At 39.9% G+C, this 23,997-nt stretch overlaps 1 protein-coding gene across 1 annotated transcript in view; it reads left to right on the top strand.

The window, feature by feature from the left end:
- Positions 1–23,997, top strand: part of LOC122795004 (rho guanine nucleotide exchange factor 7-like) — a 925,778-nt gene that overhangs the window by 313,193 nt on the left and 588,588 nt on the right. The window contains exon 5 of the mRNA XM_044063590.1: positions 2,259–2,345. Within this exon, the coding sequence (XP_043919525.1) occupies positions 2,259–2,345 (87 nt within the window). The remainder of the gene's footprint in view (positions 1–2,258; positions 2,346–23,997) is intronic.

Here is a 23,997-nt window from a genome sequence, read left to right as displayed (position 1 = left end):
GGAAAGATCATTTCAATGCGTTTTCTTTAAACTGAGATGGAAGACAGTAGGATGTTTCAAATGGACTGAAAGAAAAATAAGTAGTTATACAGTATACAGAGGGCAGAAAATGATCAGGAACTCAGCTGAGAAACGTACAAGAGGACTAAGAGAAGAGAAAAATAGGTGGTCAGGGTAGCAAAGAATGACGTTGAAAGGTAATTGGTGAAAGGGCTTTGGAAGAGGAACAAAGGCTTTTTCAGATTAGGTATGCAGCATAAAGAAGAATTGAAAAGACAGATGTGATCAGGGTGACAAATGATTGAACTTAGATGAAGAAAGCCTGGGAAAAGCAGACAAATTTACTATATAATTTGTTTCAACCTTCACAAAGAAAATGTAGCAAGGGAATGAGTCATGTTGGGAAGTAGGTATAGCAGAGTAATGAAAATAGGCTAACGACCATGGTAGAGGCAGAGAAGCTGGGCTAAAGGTTATGTGCTTACCTCACAGACAAAAAGTACAGGGGTTTGATTCTCCCCAAGAGGAAAAACTGACTCGGCTTAAAATAGCCCTCAGGGATAGCTAGCCTAGTATTTATCTACGAACCTATGAACCTAAGGACCTATGAGATGCAGGACGGACTAACTGGCCTTAAGTAAGATAAAGCTGTAGAACCAAATGGGTTACTTCCAAAGGTCATGAGGAATTTAGCGGATGTTCTGGCATATCCTCTAAGAGTAATTTTAACCAGATCACTAGACATTGTAGAAATGCTTGAGGAATGCAGTACTGCAAGCGGGATACCCCAGTACATGGATAAAGTAGGAAAAGACATGGAAGTGCAAGCCTGTTACCCCAATATCACTAGTAGGAAATTTGTGGACAAAATCCTGGCGATAGGCTGGATGCCTTCCTAGAGTTAATTTTCATTGGTTGTTTTTTATCATGTGTCTCTCTGATACAAAATAACCAAAGAAAATTAACAGTCACTTCACCCTACCAGATGCACAAATTCATTTAAAACAATTAAAGAAATCTCCATATCTAACTTTGTATCGTGTCTCTTGGGTGTATTATTTTAACAGGATGTGACTAAGAAATGGTTTTTACTTGTTCTGATGAAGTTCCTGTTCTGGGGATGAAAGCAGTTAATGTGTATATTTGTGTATGGACTCATTACAGCTGAGTGCACCTCCAGGCATTTCTGCAGTCACCTCCTACTGTGCCTCTAGGCGTCAAATATTGCTTGTTCATATTTGCATTAATAATTCCAAAACTATGCTACATACAAGGCATCAGAATATTTTATCTTGAAGCATACATGATAGCAAACACCTGTATTAATATTTGACCTCTGTCAATGAGTATTTGTTAGAATTGTAAGGTAATAACTTCATTTTTTAAAGGCTTAAGCCACACCCACTAGGAGTTAAAGGTACACACTCAAAAGACCTTTACTGGAGGGGAATGAGTTAAATTTCATTTTTGGACTACTCAGGTGTAAGTTTTGTTTTTGAAATGTGTTTTATCACCCTGTTGAACACTGTTTTCTGGTTGCATAAATGGACTTAAACTCCAAGATTAGAGTAATTAGATAGGGACATGAGTATACAAACTGCTACCATATATCGGTGGGGGGAGGACAATTTGAAATTCCAGAAGCAAAGATGAAATGTTTTTGCTCTAACAGCTCCTGGTCAGGTCACACCCTAAGTACTGTAATAAATTCTGGAGACCTACCAAGTAAAAAGACATTAGGTTACAAGAAGGAATCTAAAGGAAATCTACCAGAATGGGACATTAGAAGGGCCTAAATGATATTTCCAGAGCAGCTGAAACTTTTCTCAGTAAAGACCAGTAGTGACACGGGGACATGATAGAGCTGTACAAGATTGTATCACAGGAATATGAACAGGTCATCCTGAACAGGAAGGATAGGGGGAGAAGAGGAAGCTGATTCAGGGATTAATTACTCCCTGGATTTGACAAGATCAGTTTTCACAGAGTTCTGGACCTATGGAAAGAAGTACCATATTAAAGCATGGAGAAGGAATGCACTGAGCCATTCAAGGTGACATGGTAGAGGTAGTGAAAGAGTGAGAGGGAAGGTAGGGGGTGAAAGGGAGGTCGAATGTTTCATGCTGTTAAGGTGGAGATGAAATATGCTTACTGGCTCCTTGTGCTGTCAGATAAATGTGATGTAAGTGAGCAGTTAATAAAATACATTGCATTTTGTGCTGTATACATGTCCTTTATTCCATCGCTTTCTTTCACAGGAAGTATGTGAACGATATCTTGTCCTCCTCTCATTTCACTTACTAATACTCTCAGTGGACCATACTGGACACACATTCACTTATCAGGTAAGCATATATTTCAACATGTTAAAGAGATCTGGATAGTGGCATGCTTAATGAGATATTGAAGCGTCTTCCAGAATATTTCTGTCATATGAAATGTTGCAAAAACTGCTAATTTCCATGTGAAAAACTATTCACGTTTATCCTCACATTTCAACAAATGTTCAATATCTCTGGAGACATAAGGTTTACTAAACATATGCAAACTGCTCAGCATAAATAATTGTCTACAGTGGCAGCATTCATTTGATTCTAGACATTAAACTGGATTTTATAAGTCATAATAAATGCATTAAATATTAATTTTATAATAGTTTATAAACAACGTAATAATATCTCAGCAACCATTCAAAGTACACACACACTGTCCGTAACAGTTTGATTTTCTTTTTGTGAACTTTCTTATGAAGCTAAGCAGTCCTGTTACATGCTAGCTGAGATATGTATGTATGTATATATTTCATTTATTTATTATTTATTTACATTGCATTTGTTTATCAGGGAAGTCAGACTGGGTTTTTGGCCCATTTTCAGAGGAAGCTAGGGAGAAAAGCTCCACATAAAAGTTAACAAGACAAAATGTTTAGAGTAAAGTTAACAGGACAAATATTTACAGTTTGAAAAAAAAAAAAAACCTTACAAATTTGACATAATTATTTGACAGTTATGACAGCAAAGGATACTTCCATATTTATAGAAATATGAGCATTATGTGCACACACACACACACACACACACACACACACACACACACACACACACACACACACACACACACACACTCACACACACACACACACACACACACATACACACACACACACACACGCACACACACACACACACACACACACACACACACACACACACACACACACACACACACACACACACAAACACGCACACACACATACACAAACACACACACACACAAACACACACACAAACATGCACACAAACATGCACACACAGACACACACACATACACACACACACATACACACATGTACACAAACACACACACAAACATGCACACACACACAAACAAGTGCCACAGAGGAAAAACTCAACATTTCAGTTATTGGTCTCTCTTTGAGATGTTTGTGGAAGGTGCAGATCCTCCCCATTTAATAGAAACACAGATAAATGAAAATGCAAGATTTGTATTGCCAACTAATTTCCAGTCAATTGACAGACTATTTTAGTGAAAATTCCATACTTTGCTTGAGATTGTGTGACCTTAGAGGCTGTTGTACAATGTAAGGGGTACAAAGAAAAAAGACAACTGCATGATGATGCGAAGCAGCGCCCCCCTTCACTCAGGCCACTAACTTATTTTTTATTAACTCATTTTAACCACATGGCATGATGCAGTAGACTCTAACATTTATTTATTTATTTTACATTTGCTAACCAGGAAAGTCCGACTGGACACAATTCCTTTTCAGCGGAGGCCCAGGGGGAAAAGCTCCACATACAAAACATCACATAGAACAATAAGTGACATTTTACATTGCACAATAAAGACATTTTACATTGTACAATAAAATGAAGCTAACATAGTATCGAAAAGAAAGTATACGGAAGACACCTTGAGAAAGAATCAAACTGGGAAGCCAGACATGAAACAATGTGACTGGCTTATGCATTACTTTGCTGCCTGTGTTATATCTGATTTAGAAATAATTTGATAACACTACTGTATCTAACACAGAACTCATTTAAAACTACATAGTGTGAACGATGTTTTGTTAGACTTACTGCTTTGGAAGAACTTGCTTTTGTATCCCATATCATAATTGAGAGTTTTTCTCTTCCTATCCATTTCTTGGTCAGAGAACATTTTACCAATGATATTTAGATACAGCATTCTGTAGAGAAATATTTTCAAATGTACCCCTAAAGGACAGTGATATCACTCACAGTCATGAAACTTGAAGATAAGGCAACTTTTATACAGTTACGCCATTTACACTATTGAATATTACACCTAATGAAACTGAGATCAAATATTTTTAATAGAGTTACAAGTCCAAAAGTTAAGTAATAACTTAGTGATCAAGATGTTATTACACATTGAATAAACAAAAAGCAGTTTATCCATTGTAGCCAATTTATGAGGAGCCAAATAAGCAATGTGCAGTAACATAAATTGTTTATTTATTTATTGCTTTTGTTTACTGGGATGGTCCAAATGTGCACTCAGGCCCATTTTAAGAGGAGGCCCAGGGAGAAAAGCTCCATTAGAGTTACAAAAATTACGAAAGTTATAAAGAATTTGTACAGTTTCCTAACAGTAGAAATGTTTTGTTTTCTAGAATAATCCAGTAAGCAATAGAATCAAGATAGTTATTAATACAATTTAATTTCTGTATCAGTGTTATGCAATAATAAACAGGTTGCATTTACATATACAACAAAATACAAATTTCATTTACAAAGGAGTGATGAAAAGCAGTGTTCAGTTACAAATATAGAAAGGATTTGTTTAAATTTACAGTATAAGGTAGGAGAGTTGGAGAGTTAAAGACTGGTGATAGTCTTGAGATCTGACAGAGAGACAGAGAGAGAGTCAGGATGTGAACAAAAACCAAGCCAGGAGGACTTTAGGTGCTGTTTTAGGCTGTTCTTAAAGACACCTGCCTGGTGTCACAGGATAAGTACAGCGAATCTCCGGCTCTATTACAGGATATGGAAGGTATTAGTGGGCTCTGATTACCTGAGCGAAGGCAACATGGTGGGGAGTAGTGCTTGAAAATGTTTTACAAAGAAGGTCATGTGTGTGGCTTGTGTATTATTTTGTGGGCAACTTGAAGCTAAGTGAACGTAAGATGATTGGGTAGTTATAGTCAGTTGGGCTTCTCTGGTGTTAAATGGTGGTGTGTATTGCAGGCTGCATTAGTGTTAAACAGTGGTTTGTACAGTAGGATGCATTAGTGTTAAACAGTGGTGTGTATGGTAGGATGCATTAGTGTTATATAGTGGTGTGTATGGCAGGATACATTAGTGCTAAGCTGCAGTGTGTACAGTAGGGTGCATTAGTGTTAGGCGGTGGTGTGTAGGTAGGATGCATTAGTGTTAAGGAGTGGTGTGTGTGGTAGGATACATTAGTGTTAAGCAGTGGTCTGTATGGTAGGATGCATTAGTGTTAAGCAGTCGTGTGTACGATAGGATGCATTATTGTTAAGCAGTGGTGTGTATGATAGGATGCATTAGTGTTAAACAGTGGCATGTATGATAGGATGCATTAGTGTTAAACAGTGGTATGTACAGTAGGATGCATTAGTGTTAAACATTGGTGTGTATGATAGGATGCATTAGTGTTAAACAGTGGTGTGCATGACAGGGTGCATTAGTGTTAAGCAGTGGCGTGTACAATAGGATGCATTAGTGTTAGTGGTGTGTACATTAGGATGCATTAATGTTAAGCAGTGGTGTGTACAGTAGGATATATTAAAGTTAAATAGTGGTGTGTATGGTAGGATGTATTAGTATTAAACACTGGTGTGTATGGTAGGATGCACTAGTGGTAAGCAGTGGTGTGTATGTAAGATGCATTAGTGTTAAGCAGTGTTATGTATGGTAGGATGCATTACTGTTAAGCAATATGGTATGATGTATTAGTGTTAAGCAGTGGTGTGTACGGTAGGATGCATTAGTGTTGAGCAATGGTGTGTACGGTAGGATGCACTAGCAGCAAATTTGGCTATTTTGCTAAAGCTGCGTCTAATTTATTTAGTAGGGTGGCTTAAAATATGGTTAATATGGGTGATATATAGAAAAGGGAGGGGAACAGGTAAGATGATTTTAAGGATTTTCTTGATGAGTCTGTGAGATAGGGTTTGTTTCAGTAGAGGAATCCAGTTTTTGGTAAGTTTTGTTGATGGTCTAGGTGAAATGCAGGTCAAAGTTTAAGTTATTGTCTATTATGACTCATAGAAGTTTTGTATTTGTTAAAATTTCTATGTTGTTGCTTGTTGAGGTAATATTAAAAGGTGTAGTGGTTGTTTAAAGAGATCTGGATGTCAAAAGCATTTTTTTTGGCATTTAGGATTAGCTGACAAGCTTTTAGCCATGATTCTCTGGAACGGATGGAGTCTTGAGTCATTGAGGCTGAGCAGATGATGGTGTCATCATCAGCATATTGCACTAAGGTGGCAGGTTTGCTGACTTTGTCCAGGTTATTTGTGAATGTATTGAAAAGTACTGGGCCTTGAACTGACCCTTGTTGTATACCAACAGAAACAGTGAGGAAGGGGGATAGGTCCTCTTTGCATTTTACAGTCTGTTGTCTGTTGAAGAGATATCTGCAGAACCAAGTAAGAACTGAATAACCTACTGACAGGGAAGATCATTCATTAGTTAGGAGTTGGTGGGCTACTTTATGAAATGCTGTTGCCAGATCCAGGAACAGGGAGGATATTAAGTTATCATTGATTCTGTTGGTATGTATGGTTTCTGAGTAATTAAGCAGAGATTTTGTGCTGTGGTGTGGTTGAAAGCCATGCTGTATGGGGGAGATATAGTTGTTCATGAGATGGGTTAAAAGTTGGGATTGTATGCATTGTTCTAAAACAGAGCAGGGGGAATTGCAAAGGAGCAGTAGCTGCAGAGGTCTATGGCTGATCCACTTTTGCAAAGTGATATAATATGTGATTTTTTCCAGGTAGTGGGTACATACTAAAACAATGAGTAACAAGGTCACAAAGACAAACCAGTCAGTAAAAACTAAAGGAAAAATTAGCCAAGCTAGACTTTCCACTGTGTGATTCTTTAAAACTTCTTGCAATAGAGGTAACATGGGTAATATGCAAATGACCCATTAAGGACATCAGGTGTTTCAGCTATATGGCAATTCGGAATATCCATCACGTTTTTTCCTTCTTTTTCCTTTTTAAGTCTCTTATGGACAAATTCAGGCCAATAAAGTCAAACTCCACTAGCTGTGGAAGGGTACATAGTTTTTTGCAACAGATCTATTTATGAGTATTGAGATGGGGTATGCTAGAACATCGACAGCTAACTTATGGTACTCGGGTGGATTGTTGGTGGATACTTGTTGATGAATAAATTTTAGGTAATGTAATAATTTATACATCTTCTGCCAAATTAATTGTACATTACGTAAGCATATGTATTTGTTTTACAAGACAACATCAACAGTTTTGTCATTTTGTCACTTAATAATTCTAAACCTGAAATCTGAATTGTCCCTGCAGTTAAAGCTATACATACTTTAGTCTAGAATGGCTGTACATTCTTGTAGAGCTTGTATGTAGGTGATGTCCTGATTTACTCTAAAGAAATTAATTTCTCCTGATCAGTGAAATTATGGTAAATCACCCGCTAGAAGTAACATTTTGTTACGTAGCAGATGCCACCTCGTGCATGCCACAAGGAAGTAGTGGCATTAACAGTTAAACTATGCAACTGTGAAACTGTTGCTGCTATTCATCGTTTTTATTTTCTGTAACTCTGACATTTTCAAGGTGCCATTCTGTTTCATAGTCAGGTGAACACCAATGCACAATTTTATGTATGTGCAACTACGAATCACGACTATGTTAATCTTGCATGCATTCCATGTTATTAAGACCTCATTTCTCTACCCCATTTCATTTGCATATCATTAGGCGATCGTTTTGCATATGTGTCCTGTTGAGCATTTGTGCTCCTTGCACTGTAGTGCATCAAAGAACTTTGAATCACTACCGGACTGTGCAACCCTGCTCATGGCCAATTCCCAATCAGTGGTGCTCTGCATACAATGAAATTATCCTATGAGTCTCAGTCATTATGTGTTTACTCTATACAGCATTTATGTATATATTTATTTATTATTTAATATTATTTGTTTATTTAAATTTGTTAACCAAAGTAAAGTACTGGTCAAAACGGACCAGTTTCAGAAACAGCCTGAGTGTTGGACAACAAACAAATTTTCACGCTACAAAACAAAATTCTATAAAATATTTGCAGGCTTAGTCTAGAGGTATCACAGGAACATGCTAGCAAATAAGTGTCAAACGTTTTCAACATGCAAGTTCAAATAAAAAAAAAAAACTGTAGAATACTTTAAATGCTATGCATAACAAACTGCTGTAAGGGCTGTTTTTCTGGGGTCTATGTTTAACTGTTGAATAATATTTACTTTGAATGGCTAAACATCAAATCCTAACCATCGCATGTTCATTCAGCAAATGTTCACTTTTTCACAAGGGAAAGTAAATAGTTAGCCAGCACTTTCCCATCCTAAAAATGCAACATTTCAAACCTACCCAGGTGGGGTGCTTTGCCACCATGCCCTCACACCCCCCTACCTATATTTACAACCCTAAGACCACACTACAGTGGGGAGAAGGGCAGACAGGGAAGTGATGCCCAACTAGCTACTTTCCCTTTTGCTGAAATCAACATTCACTGAATGAACATTCAATGGTTAGGGTTCGATATTTAGCTGTTTGATGTAAATATTATTTGATGGTTAAACATAGACCCGCTGTTCTGTACTAATTAGTGTATCTAGTGAATTGCTAAGTTAGTTACAGGCATTTGTTTGTTGTTCTTCAACACTTGGGCTCCAAACCAGTGATTTTACATTAAGAAAGTCTGTCTGCAATCTTGTGGCAGGAAAGTGCTGATTTCATTCATATGAGGTGGGAAATACAGTAGAAGCTTCATTGTGTGCTTATCTGGGTGACCCGTGGGCTTAGTTAGTATTAAACTGTTTTATTCTGAGTGTAAAAAGCCTTGCATTTGCACAAAGCTGCTATTTGCACAGCAGCAGCAGCTAGTGGTGCCTTGTATATACACAAATGCCAGAAGTTTAAATTTTCCTACAAAACTACCTTAGAACTGTACCTCAGTCCAGTGGTACTCAATAAGCAACTACTTTGCTCAGTGAGCAGCACTTACATATTCATTTTGGACTATTTAGGTCTGAATTACCTGATCACAGCACCCAGGACTATCACTGTTCAGTGAGCATCTGGGTTGATCACTGTGCATCATCACAGGCCAGGTAAGTTGCAAATTACATCATGTAAGCATCCCCTTGTCCATTTATAAACACCCTCCACTCCTATCCCTTGCAAGTACAGTAAGACTGGCAACCATAGATGGGTACCTTCCTACGATCTCTGTTTCTAGCTTGGTGGCCATGGCATCCTGAGGTGAAGTAGCAGTTGGCTCACGTACACTGACAACTGCTTAATTCTCCAACAAACAAATACAGTATGTGAGAAATGTGCTAACACATTGTCACTGGAGGCCAGACTCTCACATACAGACACAATATGGAACAAACAGGTTGTCAGCGACTCACTCACCACTCATTGCATCTACTAAGGACTATACACATATACCTATATATGTGGAGGTGCTCACTTGTAACCTTCCCAAGCCTCAAAGGTCTCACAGGTGCAGTCCTCAGAAACCACTTATTCACACAAATAAAACACATACCAGCACAACACATAAAGCCACATCTCATATTGTCTCAACTATCAAGCCTATAAGGCGAAACATTTCACTACCCAACATTCTGGTCATAGGTGACTGCATTTTGAGCCACACTGCTGTCCTCCTTACTAGGCTGAATAAAGAGAAGGTTATAGTCTGGGGCCAGGATCCAGCAGATCACACAAACACTCTGGTCACTCACCTCTAAGTAGCATAATCCACGTAAGAGATTGAACTGAGACATACCTCCCTGGCCTATATGAAGAGGGAGGTGACTGAACTTTCAGAATATGTGTCACAAGTAGGTATGAGACTAACATTCAGCAGCATTCTACTGTCTCCAAGGAGGATGCCACAATACAGACAGAAAATGATCGACTTTAAAAATTGGCCTAGCTACTGGTGTCATTCCAAAGGGGTCAAATATCTGAAAGCCTAGGAGGACATGGTTGTCAGACCACACTGCTTTTCCTGGAAAAGTCCCCATCTGTCACCTCTAGGCTTTTGTATATTGGCAAAAATATTATCCACCCCTATACTGCCTTTTTTTAGGCCATGCCAAACAGACAAACCTTCCGACATAAAATCTACTCAGGACAAGCTGAAGGTGTTACTACTCCGTTCTAGGAGTCTCAAAAAGAAACTGCACTCCCTAGAAGTTCTCCTCACTTGGAGAATGCTGATGTCTGTGCAGTTACCAAAACATTGTTTAAAGCTATGGAAAGCAATCAGGCAGTGCATAGCTAAAATGCCTATCATATGTTCCATCCACTCATTGAATGTGAAAGAGTGAACGGTGGGGGTGTATCTATCTACATAAAGGATAAGCTCACCTCAAGGCTGATCAAACAATATGACATACTTGAGTTACTCCATATCCAACTGACTATGGGAAAAATCCATTACCATAATTTTGCTAGCTACAGGTCCTCCAGTACCATAATCTTGCTAGCTACAGGTCCTCCAGTACCATAATCTTGCTAACTACATGTCCTCGAGTACCATAATCTTGCTAGCTACAGGTCCTCCAGTACCATAATCTTGCTAGCTACAGGTCCTCCAGTACCATAATCTTGCTAGCTACAGGTCCTCCAGTACCATAATCTTGCTAGCTACATGTCCTCAGTACCATAATCTTGCTAGCTACAGGTCCTCCAGTACCATAATCTGGTCCTCCAGTACCATAATCTTGCTAGCTACAGGTCCTCCAGTACCATAATCTTGCTAGCTACAGGTCCTCCAGTACCATAATCTTGCTAGCTACAGGTCCTCCACCATGATCCAGGAAACCCATTTATCATACCTAGAGTTACTTGAATCACTCATAATCCACCCAAGTACTATACTCATAGATTATTTTAACTACCCCTCTATTAACTTGGAGGCATACACAACCACTAACATGCAGGCCCAAAGATTTCTCAACTTTGTGAACTCAAACACCCTGGAGCAACTGGTCTGCATTCCCACCAGGAAAATAAACATCCTAGATCTTGTACTCACAAGTATGGAGGAACACTGCACCACCCCCATGGGGGTCTAACGATATAACAGGTTGCCTCTTAAATAGCTTAAATCAAGATCTATCAGACCTAATAGGATCTCTATGTAATCATAGCCTCTGGACCAGCTTTGTTCTGATAGAATGGAGAACAGCTATGGTCATCCTTTTACATAAGGGAGGACCTTCAACTGAACCCTGAAATTCCATACCCATAAGCTTCACTGGTCTTGTTTGTAAGGCCATGGAAAGAATATTTATAGACATGATAAATAAAGACATAGGAAACCTCCAAACACTGGTCCTGACCCAGTTCGGCTTTGTCAAAGGAAGGTCATGCCTACTACATCGTCGGACTTCTTTCAGAAAGTTACTGAGGCCATGGACGAGGGTAAAATAGTGCAGACCACCTACCTCAACCTGGACATGGCATTTGACATAATTTCTCACTTGGGTATTATAAGTAAATGTACAAAACTGGGCATAAATCCATATATCACCAGAGGGCAGGACACATGGTTAAAGGGGGTGATTCATGTTCCAGCAAGAGGTCAGCTAATAGTGCAGTTCCACAGGATTCGGTGCTGGGACCACTCCTGTTCACAATAGACTTCTCTGACACCAACGCTAATGTGGAAGGCCTCTGGAAGACAAAGTTTGTAGGTGACTGCAAGTTGGGAGCAATCAGTGAATCCCACAACAGTGTAAGTATTCTTCAGGGGGGATCTAAATCGGGCAAATGATTTGTATCATCTAATAAACTATTTAGATCAACATGTAACTCTAACATGGCTGGAGATGCTCTGTTCTCTAATGCAGATGGAAGATATTGGAGCCAACTCCCTCATGAACTTGCATCACTGTCTTCTTTTACACTTTTTAAGCACAATCTTAAACTCTATCTTAAAAGCCATTGGCTATGTCGCTGTACAAATCCAGACTAATCTTATCCTATATCCCTGTTACCTTCACTAAAGACCTAATACCTGCTCTGTCTGTGTCGTTCTCTATCAAGGCCTATCCTTAGTAAAATTATATCTTATTCTAATAGAGATAATTTAACATACCTAGTTAAAGTCTTCTGTATATAAAATCTACATCTTACCTAAGGTTTGCAACAAGATTTGTTTAAACTGTGATAATTTTTGAACTGTTGAAACTTGCAGTATATATCTGTATAACAACTAGTTACCAGTAAAGTCTTTTGTATATAAAGTCTAAAATATCTTATCTAATGCTTGCAACAATATTTTGTATAAACTGTGAAAATTTCTGAACTGTTGACATTTGTAGTATTTATCTGTATAACAACTAGTATCAGAATGTCTGTAGTATGGTAATCTCTTGGAGCTTTTCTCCCTGGGACTCTACTGAAAATGGACATGTATCCAGTTAGGCTATCCCAGTCAACAAATGTAAAATAAAATAAATAAATAAATAAATCATAATCACATTCTGAAACTAAATATGAAGAAATGCACGTTTATACACTTTGGGAACTCAAATACCCTTTCTAATTCCAACATTAACAACACACCCCTAAAGGTAGACTTAGAGGTAAGGGATCGGATCTAGGTACTCAGATAGTAGCCTGAATTTTGACCGCCATGTGTCCACAGTGGTGAGGACGTCATTTTGTGTGGTACAACTTATAAGTAAAGGTGTGACATTCAGAGCCAGGGAAATTATAGTCCCGCTGTACCCAGCCCTCATTAGACCAATAATCAAGTGCAATACTCTATTTGGAATGTACTTGATTAGGCACTTACAACAGCTGGAGTGACCTCAGAAGGTCCTCATTAAGAAAATACAGGGTAACAACAATTCTTCTCTGGTAAGGTCAGACCACAAAATAGTCTCCTTTGAAGTAAAAATAAAACCTGGAACCTCAGCTAACCCTGGACGATTCAGGAAGTACTCTAAGGCTAACTTTTTACTATTAAGTGATAACCTGGCAAAGTTTCACTCCCCCATAAACCCTAAGAACACTGCTGCCTATGAGGAACTGTTCACAGAAACCTCATACAAGCATGTTAATAGCTGCATAGAGGCAGCTGTACCCTCCAGGAAAAAGTACGGAACTAACTCCAAAAACAAGCCACCCTGGTGGAATCACAATATCAGTGGGCTGTTTTACAGAAGAAAGAAAATCATGGCAAAAATTATGGGGTACAGCACCCAGCAAGATAACAGCACTCCCATCAAACTGAACAAACAGTTCAGAGGCAAATAATGTCTACCAAAGCTAAATTTGAAGTAAGGTCGGACTCTCAGTTCACGGACAACCACAAGGCATTCTTTAGCTATGTCCGCAACCTCAAAGGCAATATATAATTATGTGCAGAGCTCATTGTTAATGGAGTCACCTGTACTGAGCCAGAATATATAGCAAACCTACTGGCCAACAAATTCAGCTCCAGCTTTACCTCTCTCTCTCTCTCTCTCTCTCTCTCTCTATCTCTCTCAAACGTCCCTCAGGAAATACCATCAAATATAACTCCCCCTGCTATCACTGGGGAACAGGTCCTTAATGCTCTCTCTTAGGCCAAGACTGCTTTATCAATGGGCCCAGACAATATCCCAGTATGCCGTCTAAATAGCATGAAATATGACCTATCAGGTCCTGTATAATTGCTATTTAATGTAGTGTCCAAACAAGCTTGTGCCTCATGAATGGAAAACAGCAATGGTCATCCCTCTGCACAAAGGTGAGCCCTGGAACTATAGACCGATAAGTCTGACTAGTCTCATATGCAAAGCCATAGATAGAAATATCATGGAAATTACCAGTAATGACATAAGAAATCTCCAGACACTGGACCCAACCCAATTTGATTTATTTCATCAAGGGCAGGTCATGCCTACTCAACCTGGTGGACTTCTTTGAGAAGGTCACCAAAGCAACGGATGAAGACAAAATGGTTCACACTGCCTAACTTGACCTGGCCAAGACATTTGACACAACAGTCCACTTGAGCATTGTTGCCAAATTCAAGAGGTTAGGTACAAAACCTTGTGTCACCCTGTGGATGTCCAGTTAACTCACAGACAGGACCCAGGAAGCTAGAATTGGCGAGTCCACCTCTACAAAGAGGCCAGCCACAAGGTGATCCCCTCGGGGACTGGTCCTGAGACCTCTCCTTTTTGGCATTTACTTCTTTGAAGTCAAGGCCAATGTCAGTGGCCTCTGGCTGACTAAATTTGCAGATGATTGCAAATTAGGAGCTGTCATTGAATCCCCCACTAATACTAATGTTCTCCAGGAAGGGCTGACATGGTGTCAGATCCATGGACTGAAACTAAATGCCAAGAAATGCATAATAGTGTCCTTTGAAAAGTCATCCACCCCTGATAACTATTATTTATTTATTTATTTCAGTTTGATGACCAGGAAGGTCCACTGGGCTTGGGGAGCCCGTTTTCAGTGGAGGTCCAGGGAGAAAAGCTCCACAATACAAAGTTTAATTACATGATTAATTACAAAGAAAGTTAGGATTACAAACAACAGGTAGCATTCAAAAGAGAAAAAGAGAAAAAAAATATTTACAGTTTAGTTCCACTGGGCTTAGGGAGCCTGCTTTCAGTGGAGGCTCGGGAGAAAAGCTCCACAATACAAAGTTTAATTACATGATTGCTTTCAGTGGAGGCTCGGGGAGAAAAGCTCCACAATACAAAGTTTAATTACATGATTAATTACAAAGAAAGTTAGAATTGCAAACAACAGGTAGCATTCCAAAGGAGAGAAAAAAATATATATATATATATATATATATATATATATATATATATATATATATATATATATATATATATATATATATATATATATATATATATATATATATATATATATAGATATATATATATATATATATATATATATACAGTTTAGTTCAGGAGTAAAAATGGGCATATAGTATCATGGCTAGATTTTACTGTTTGGTTACATATATAATCAACAATTTAAAGTTAGGTTAGGAAGGTAAGAAGGTTAGCCTGATGTAAAGGGGGAGGAGAGCTTGAGAGGAATGGATAGAAGAGTACAGTTGCATTTCCTGTTTAGATAGAGGTAAGAATCAAGTTGAGTTTTGAAGTTATTAAGGTTGTCACAGGTCCTCAGTGTGGAGGCCAAAGTATTCCATTTTTTAGCTAGGGAAAAAGATAGCAGAAGCTGCCCAGCTAGGCGCTTGGGTTTTTGGATGGTGATCAAGTTTTGGTGGGTAGATCTAAGCGATCTGAGGGGGTTATAAGGCTGCAGAATATTGGATAGTGCAGGGCAGTTAGTAGGTTGGAACAATAGTTTGTGGGCTGTGGTGATTTGATGAAGGTCAAGTAGATTGGGGAGTTCAAGCCAATTTAGAGAGTGCAGGGAGGTGCAGTAATGAGAAGAGGATTTGGCATTCGTCTTGAATCTGGCTATTTTATTATAACATACTTCCAATTTGGAGTTGAGTGTGGAAGATAAATTAGTGAGTAGAGGAGCGTCATACAGTAGAGAGGGAAACAGATAGGTTGTGGTGAGAGTTAGTCTGGTGGAAGAGAGAGGAGGTGGCTGTTTCTGTAAAGTAGGCCTAGTTTTATGTGGGTTTTCTTGATATTTAACTGGATGTGATTATTAAATTTTAGGTGTTCATCAATGGTTACACCAAGAAGTTTGGCAGAGGGTACGACCTCTATAATGGGGTTGTTAAGGCTGCTGATTTGGAGTAAGTTTTTGTCAATAGGGGAGGATTTTGATCGAGAGAATAAAAGGATCTTAGTTTTGTTGGCATTTAGTGAGAGGTGATTTTGGAGCATCCAATTTCCAGTGGTTGAAAAGGCAGTTTGTGTTAGAAGTTGGAGATCTTTTAGGTTAGAAGCACAACAGATCAAAGTGGAATCATCAGCGTATTGCACAATTTTGGTATTAGGTATGACTTTGTGGAAGTCATTAATAAAGATATTAAACAACAATGGGCCAAGAATGGAACCTTGGGGTACTCCAGTGGGGGTAGGGAGGAAAGTGGAGGTGGCCTGGCCCCATTGCATGGCGTGGGATCTATCAGAAAGATAGCTGGAGAACCAGGAAAGAGTTTTTTGGGAGAGCATGAGGTTAAACAGATGATTTAGTAGGTGACTATGGGAGATGGTATCGAAGGCTTTAGATAAGTCTAGCAGAACAGAGGATAGCATATTACCACAGTCATGAGCTAAATTGACAGAATGTAAGAAGGAGAGAAGAGCAGAGTTGGTACTGTGTCCTGGACGGAAGCCGTGTTGGGTAGGGGAGAGTAGTTGGTGTTTGGTAAGGAATGGCAGGAGCTGCAGGTGAATGCATTTTCCAAGAAGTTTGGAGTGGGGAGAGGATGGCTATGGGGTGGAAATTGGAGGTGTTACAGTTTTTGCCACCCTTGTGGAGTGGAAGAATAAATGCAGTATGCCATAGTTTGGGTACATAGGATTAAAGTAATGATCTATTGATCAGGATGCTTATAGGCAGAGCAATACTGTCAGAGGCTATTTTTAGGAAGGAGGAAGGAATGCTGTCAGGGGCACTGGAGCAAAGTTTTAGTTTAGAGAGAAGTTTCTTTATTAGGTTGGTGGAGATGGGTTTGAGTTCAAAAGTAGGGGGGGGGGATTGAGAAGTAGGAGGTGGAGGGTTATTGTTGGTAAAGGTCTTAGTTAGCTCAGCAATAGAAGAGGTAAAGAAGGTGTTGAACATTGTGGCAATTTCAAGGTCAGATTTGCTGGTGTCAGGGCATGGGTTGTTTTTTGTACCAGGCCTAAGGAGGGAATTAATAAAGTTCCAGAATTGTTTGGGTTTTTTTGTGTGATTAGCTTGTAGTTTGATGTAGTAAGACTTTTTGTCTTTAATGACTTGTTTTTTGGCTAGGTTTCTAAGCTGTTTATATTTAAGTAAGATTTCTGGCTGTTTATGATGGAGGTAAGCTTTCCAGGTTTTATCTCTTTCTAGCATAATGTTTTTGGTGTCTTTGGTGAGCCATGGGGTGGTATTTGCTTTAACTCTTTTTGTTCTTATTGGTGCGAGGGAGCTAAGGACAGTTATGAATGTAGAACTGAAGTCGTCAACGGCTTCATCTAAAGGAAGAGTTTTTAAGGGATTCCAGTTAGTTAGCTTAAGGGAATCAGAGAAAGTAGTAGGGTTAAAGTTAGAGAGGTTACGGGTATGAATGAAGTGATGGGAGTGTGGGGAAATGGGTGTAGCCCGATGGATGAAGGCAGGGAGGTGGTCTCCTAATGGGTCAGGAATGACACCAGATTTAATGACTTTGTTAGGATGGGATACTAGTATCCAGTCTAATATGGAGCCTGGGGGGTTGTTTTTGTTATCAAATCTATCATATTGATAACCCAGCCCTAAGAGTTGACCTAGTAGTCAGAGACTTGGGGACACACTTAGACAGTAATATAGCATTTGACCATCAAAAGAATGAGGAAATCATTCTTTGATGTGCAGCTTGTAAACAAAGCTATGGCATCTCGATCCAAGGAAGTCATTATTCCAATGTATTCAGCATTCATCAGACCTATGCTTGAGTACAATGCCTCCTTTTGTACGTACATAACCAGACATATCCAATAACTGGAATGTCTACAGAGGTTCTTCACTAAAAGAATATAGGACATAAGTAACATGTCTTATGCAAACCACCTCATGTCCATATCCCTGAATTCTGTCTCTTACAAGCTGTTGATGGGAGATCTATGCCTAGCTTACAAGACATAGGCAGACCCCATTCTGATGGACCTCCTGCATATCTGTAAAGCAAACAGCACCAGAATAACCCATTCTAAAGACCTAAACCTTGCCTGTGATATAAATAGGACCTGCTGGAGAGAAAGGTATATAGCCTAGAGACTACCACTTCTCTGAAACAGGTTCCTCATCCATGTGAACCAAAGTTCCTCCCTAACCCAATTCATATATAACTTGGACAGAAGGATGAAGATCAGGAAATTCACCCTTGGTTTGGCACTTATATGTCTCTAATGGACCTTCTCTGTATTTGTAGGCAGTCTGTAAATAGTTCATCTCCTAGAGCCCTGCTTGTAAATGTTTCATCTCCCAAAGTCTTGCTTACAAATGTCAAAGGTAGCAGAACTTGTCAGAGATTTGGGATGCATAGCTAGGCTTACAAAGGCCCTAGTGGTCATTAGCCTAGTATACATCTATAAACCTAGGAACCTATAGCAATGGGGAAAAATGTGGCAGAGACAACCCAACCATTGCTGCAAAGGGTATAGTGTTAAGACTACATGCTGACTAGTGCAGGAAAAGTCTTTGAATTCTAGAATTAGATTATATTGCCAGTATGGAAGCAGCATTTGGCTTTATCAGGTCATCTTAAAGGGACTTTCCGATGTTCACGTAACTGGGTCCCTTATGATGAGGATTAAGAATTGCACACTTTGGGTCATAGGAGTGAGTAGATGCATTTACTGCATTTCTTGAGTGTCCTGGGAAATTGTAGAATGTCTTAGGGGTGGCATTGTGATTTGCAGTTATAGATTCTCTGCTTTATAGTAAATCTGATAGCCAGTTAGTTGAAGAAGGGAGCACAGAGGGAAATCTTATTTATTTTGGATTTGAAGCAAGTTGGCCTTTTGTAGTAGAGAGCAGTGGTGTTCAGATCTGGGGAGTAGGGTTATAAATCAGCAAATGTCAGTGGTGGTTGACTGTAGGGTTTAAGTTTTTTTCTTTGACAGTAGCAGTAATGGGGGGGTGTATTCTAAATGGGATAGCAGGATGCCTTTACCAAATTCTACCTCCCTGCTGGGGACAAAATGTGGGATATATTTAAGCTCAAAAAAGTATTTGCTCTGTTTTGGCTTTTTTTGATAGCTATGAGGTTGGAATTTGAGGAGTCAGCAAAGCCAAATACACAAGTATCTAAATGAGTTGGTTGTCAGGAAGGGGATGTTATTATCCATGATTTCTTAGTCCAGTGGATTTTGGTTTAGTTTTGAGGATTACCATAAAGCATTTTTTTTAAATAATCCCCCAGTCAAGACCTCCACACCTGTATCCCAGTTCCCTCGGTACGTGGCCTCCGGCATAGCATGCTCCCATTAAATTTAACTACACATTTCCTGCTGTCTACCCAGCTCTTCTACACTGCATTTGGGTCCCTCGCAAGACTGACATCCTGCTCCAGCAAATAAAACAATCCCCCCATCTGGAAGTGTAACTAAGTATGTTACTAATTTAAACAATTGCCTAAACCGATACATTTTTTTTCATTACCACTCTATTTTTTTCTCTTTATATTAACTGTGAGGAAGCATACTACCTGGAATGGCAGTTGCCGGTACCCCCTAGCTATTAAGGCCCACTGACTGCTTTCTGTCCCTAACCCTGTCCCTAAGTCCTTGCTATATCTTCCACTGCCTCTAATCTGCCACACTTTGGGACCCTTGTTTTTTATTTTTGGGGGGGGGGTCTTTTCCTGCCTGTTTTCTTCCCTCCTACTTGCAGATATTTCAGCCCTCTCCTAATTTTGTTTTTTTAACACTGGTGGAAATTAGTTACTTGTAGAAACCCTCTGTCAGCTGGCTTCAAATACATTACCTGCATACTGGCTCCTCGGCAGGCTTGTTTTTATTCTCTGGCATAGGTTTTTTCACTACCAGCAGCTATCAGAGACCTGCGCTAACCCGAGTATGAACTCCACCGCCCTCATCTCATTTCTTTCTACACATCCAGCCCACCCACAAACCATGCAGTTCCTCTTTTTCATTCTTACCGATACTCTCGTTCTCCACTTTCTTTACCTAACCTACAACGCCACCACCCCCACGCACACAAACTCAAATATCTCCACTCACCAACACTACCACTATCCACACTCCACTCACAATCCACTGTGTATATTAACATTAAACCACAACTCTTCAATCACACAACCTATCTCCTCCCACCTCTCAAACATTTGCACCCAACATCTTAGTTCCCCTCCCACCAAATACCACAAACTTGCAATCAAACTTAGACTTTTCCTACTACACCTCATTTCACAAATAAAACTACGTGCTGACATCCATCCCAACCCAGGTCCCAATGACATCAACTCTCCATGTCTTCTATCTTCCTCATATCCCAGACCTACAACCTGTTACCAATCCAGCACACATTCTCATCCATACCCCCCCTTTCACAGAACCTCTAACTCTGATCTGCTCCTTCTTAATATCAACCTCCATAGTATCATAAATAAAACCAGGGTATTCAACACTACCCTAGCCACCTACTCACCAGATGTAGCTGTGACAACTAAAACCTGGTTAAATCCCCATATTTCAGAAGTGAAATTCTCACTAAAGGCTATAACATTATAAGACAAGACAGTTAATAAACATGGAGATGATGTTGCTATTATGTTCAAAGACACCCTCAAAGTTTTACAACTAACCTGCACCACCCCATGATCTTCCTAACTCTGAAATACTGCCTACCTGCCTTGAAATCAACCAGAACAAAGCCATAATTATCATAGCCACCTATCTTCCACCTGACAATAACCTTCCCAGCATAGAAAATCTGCTTCACTGGGCAGCTACCAAATTCACCCAAGAAAATATTGTACTTGGAGACTTTAACCTGGATTGGCAAACCTGCACATCAAATAGCCCATCAGGTTTTATAAATCTTTTCAACTTCAACCAAACAATAACCTGTCCAACCCGCACAGACAAACACACCAACAAGCAGTCAACATTAGACTTGATCATAACTAACAAACCCAGCCTAAGTTAACTAGCCACTTGCATTCCTGACACCCTCAGTGATCACTCTCCAACCTTTCCCTACAGAAAGTGAGTGCATACACAAAGCAACATCATTTATAAATACATCATTACAAAGAACAATTTCTTCCCCACTAATTTTAAACACCTACTCCAACAATGCGACTGGACACCCCTTAAACACCTACAGATGCTGCTGTGTAGTGCTTTAGCAAAACCTTCTTTTCAATCCTCAATTCTCTTGCCCCCACTAGAAAAGTGCATTCTAAATCTAAGCCACTCCCATGGCTAACCAAAGACACCAAACTACTAATGAAGCATAGAGATAAAGCCTGGTAAGCGTACCATATTTCCAAAGACAAATATGACCTCTTAACATATCAGCAACTGAGAAACCTAACAAAGAAACAGATCAGAAAAGACAAGCAATCATAGTTCCTATCCTGCCAACAGAAACACCTAAACAACCCCAAAAATTCTGGCAATCCGTCAACCAGCTCATTAACCCAGGTCGTACCTTTACCCCACCCACTACAAACAACACAGACCTTATCTCAACACAATTTAACACCCACTTCATCAACACTATCACCTCACTATTGGACAACCAACCCTTCCAACCACTCTCTGTCCCCACCCCTGCCCCAGATATTCAGAACCCTTTCTCCTTCTCACCTGTCCAAACCTGTCCAAACTAATTGTATAAAGGCCATCTTAACCAAACTTAAACCTTGCTGCATAGCTGCTGACAAACTCCCAAATTAATTCCTAAAACTTGCCGCCCCATCTATTGCTTACACCATTTCAATCCTGATTACTCACTCTATTAAAGAACAATATGTTCCACTTCTTTGGAAAATATAACTACAGAGGGATAAAATTGATCAGTCACAGCTTGAAGTTTTGGGAAAGAGTAGTGGAAGCTAGGTTAAGAAGGGTGGTGATGATTAGTGATCAGCAGTATGGTTTCGTTCCAGGAAAGAGCACTACAGATGCAATATTTGGTCTGAGATTGTTGATGGAGAAATACAGAGAAGGTCAGAAGGAGTTGCATTGTGTCTTTGTGGACTTAGAGAAAGCATATGACAGGGTGCCTAGAGAGGAGTTGTGGTATTGTATGAGGATGTCGAGAGGACTATGGTGGGAGTGACAGATACGTTTAAGGTGGAGATGGGATTACATCAAGGATCAGCTCTGAGCCCTTTCTTATTTGCAGTAGTGATGGACAGGTTGACAGATGAGATCAGACAGGAGGCCCCATGGACTATGATGTTTGCAGATGACATTGTGATATGTAGTGAGAGTAGGGACCAGGTTGAGGAGACCCTGGAGAGGTGGAGATATGCTTTAGAGAGGAGAGGAATGAAGGTCAGCAGGGCTAAAACAGAATATATGTGTTTAAATGTGAGGGAGGGTAGAGGAATGTTGAGGATGCCGGGAGTAGAGTTGGTAAAGGTGGATGAGTTTAAGTACTTGGGATCAACAGTTCGGAGTAATGGTGAGTGTGGAAGAGAGGTGAAGAAGAGAATACAGGCAGGGTGAAATGGGTGGAGAAGAATGTCAGGAGTGATTTGTGACAGATGGGTACCAGTAAGAGTGAAAGGCAAGGTCTACAATAGGGTAGTGAAACCAGTTATGTTATATGGGTTGGAGATGGTGGCATTGACAAAAAGGCAGGAGTCAGAGCTGGATGTGGCAGAGTTAAAGATGTTAAGATTTGCACTCGGTGAGACTAGGATGGACAGGATTAGGAATCAGTATATTAGAGGGTCAGCTCAGGTTGGACAGTTCGGAGACGAAGCAAGAGAGGCGAGATTGCGTTGGTTTGGACATTTGCTGAGGAGGGATGCTGGATATATTGGAAAAAGGATGCTAAGGATGGAGCTGCCAGGTAAGAGGAAAAGAGGAAGGCCTAAGATAAGGTTTATGGATGTGGTGAGAGAGGACATGCAGGCGGTTGGTGTGAAAGAGCAAGATGCAGAGGACAGGAAGAAATGGAAACAGATGATCCGCTGTGGCGACCCCTAACGGGAACAACCGAAAGAAGATGATGATGATACCCCTCCAAAAAGGTGGTCCCTCCAAAGAACTAACTAACTATCACCCCATAGCCACAACACCTTAGTTCTGCCACTCAGCTAGCTTCCATAGTGCAGTATACCAATGATGCTACACTTATCTGCCCCCCCCTCACCCCTTGAACTCCAACTAAAAATGCAGTCATCTCTTCAGGACATCAAAACATACCTCTGTCAGCACCAACTCCTTTTAAATCCCAACAAAACCAAAATCATAGTTTTCAGTAACAGAAAACCCAAATCTTCCCTTTCCTTTCTCTTAATAACCGCTACAAATAGAACAAAGATAGTTCCCATTAACCGCACTAAACTTTTGGGTGTTATCATAAATGATAACCTCAAATTTGGTATACATATTGCACAAACTAACTAAAAAGTCCACATCATACTAGGCACCCAGTACAGGGCCAAACTGTACCTAACTCCCAATGCCAGGTTAGCCACTGCTCACACACACCTGCTATTCACCGTGCTGTATGGTTCGCTTATATTAACAAACCTACAAAAATTGGAGCTCAACAACCTTTAAGCATGCTACAATAAGATTGCTAAATATGCTGCTAATCATCCACACAGATCCCACCACTGTGCAGCCCTCTCACAGCTAAACTGGCTAGAGCTACCCAACCTGTTATCACTTAATCAGCTAACCTTAACCCATAACTGCCCAACAATTTCCCACTTAGTTCAACCTAGCAACAAAATTAGAACTCTCAAAACCTCTAACAAACTTTTACTCAATGTTTCCAACTCCCATAACTGTCACGGTGATTCCCTCTATTCACACGTAATAGCAAAACTCTGGAACAACCTTCCAGAGACAATAGCAAAAAACCCCAACCATGATCAGTTCAAATCACTCCTAAAGGTA

Source organism: Protopterus annectens, chromosome 2.part1, assembly GCF_019279795.1.
Source record: "Protopterus annectens isolate FY-2018-M chromosome 2.part1, PAN1.0, whole genome shotgun sequence".
NCBI classification, from domain to species: domain Eukaryota; kingdom Metazoa; phylum Chordata; order Ceratodontiformes; family Protopteridae; genus Protopterus; species Protopterus annectens.
This window is presented reverse-complemented; position numbering and strand designations above follow the sequence as displayed.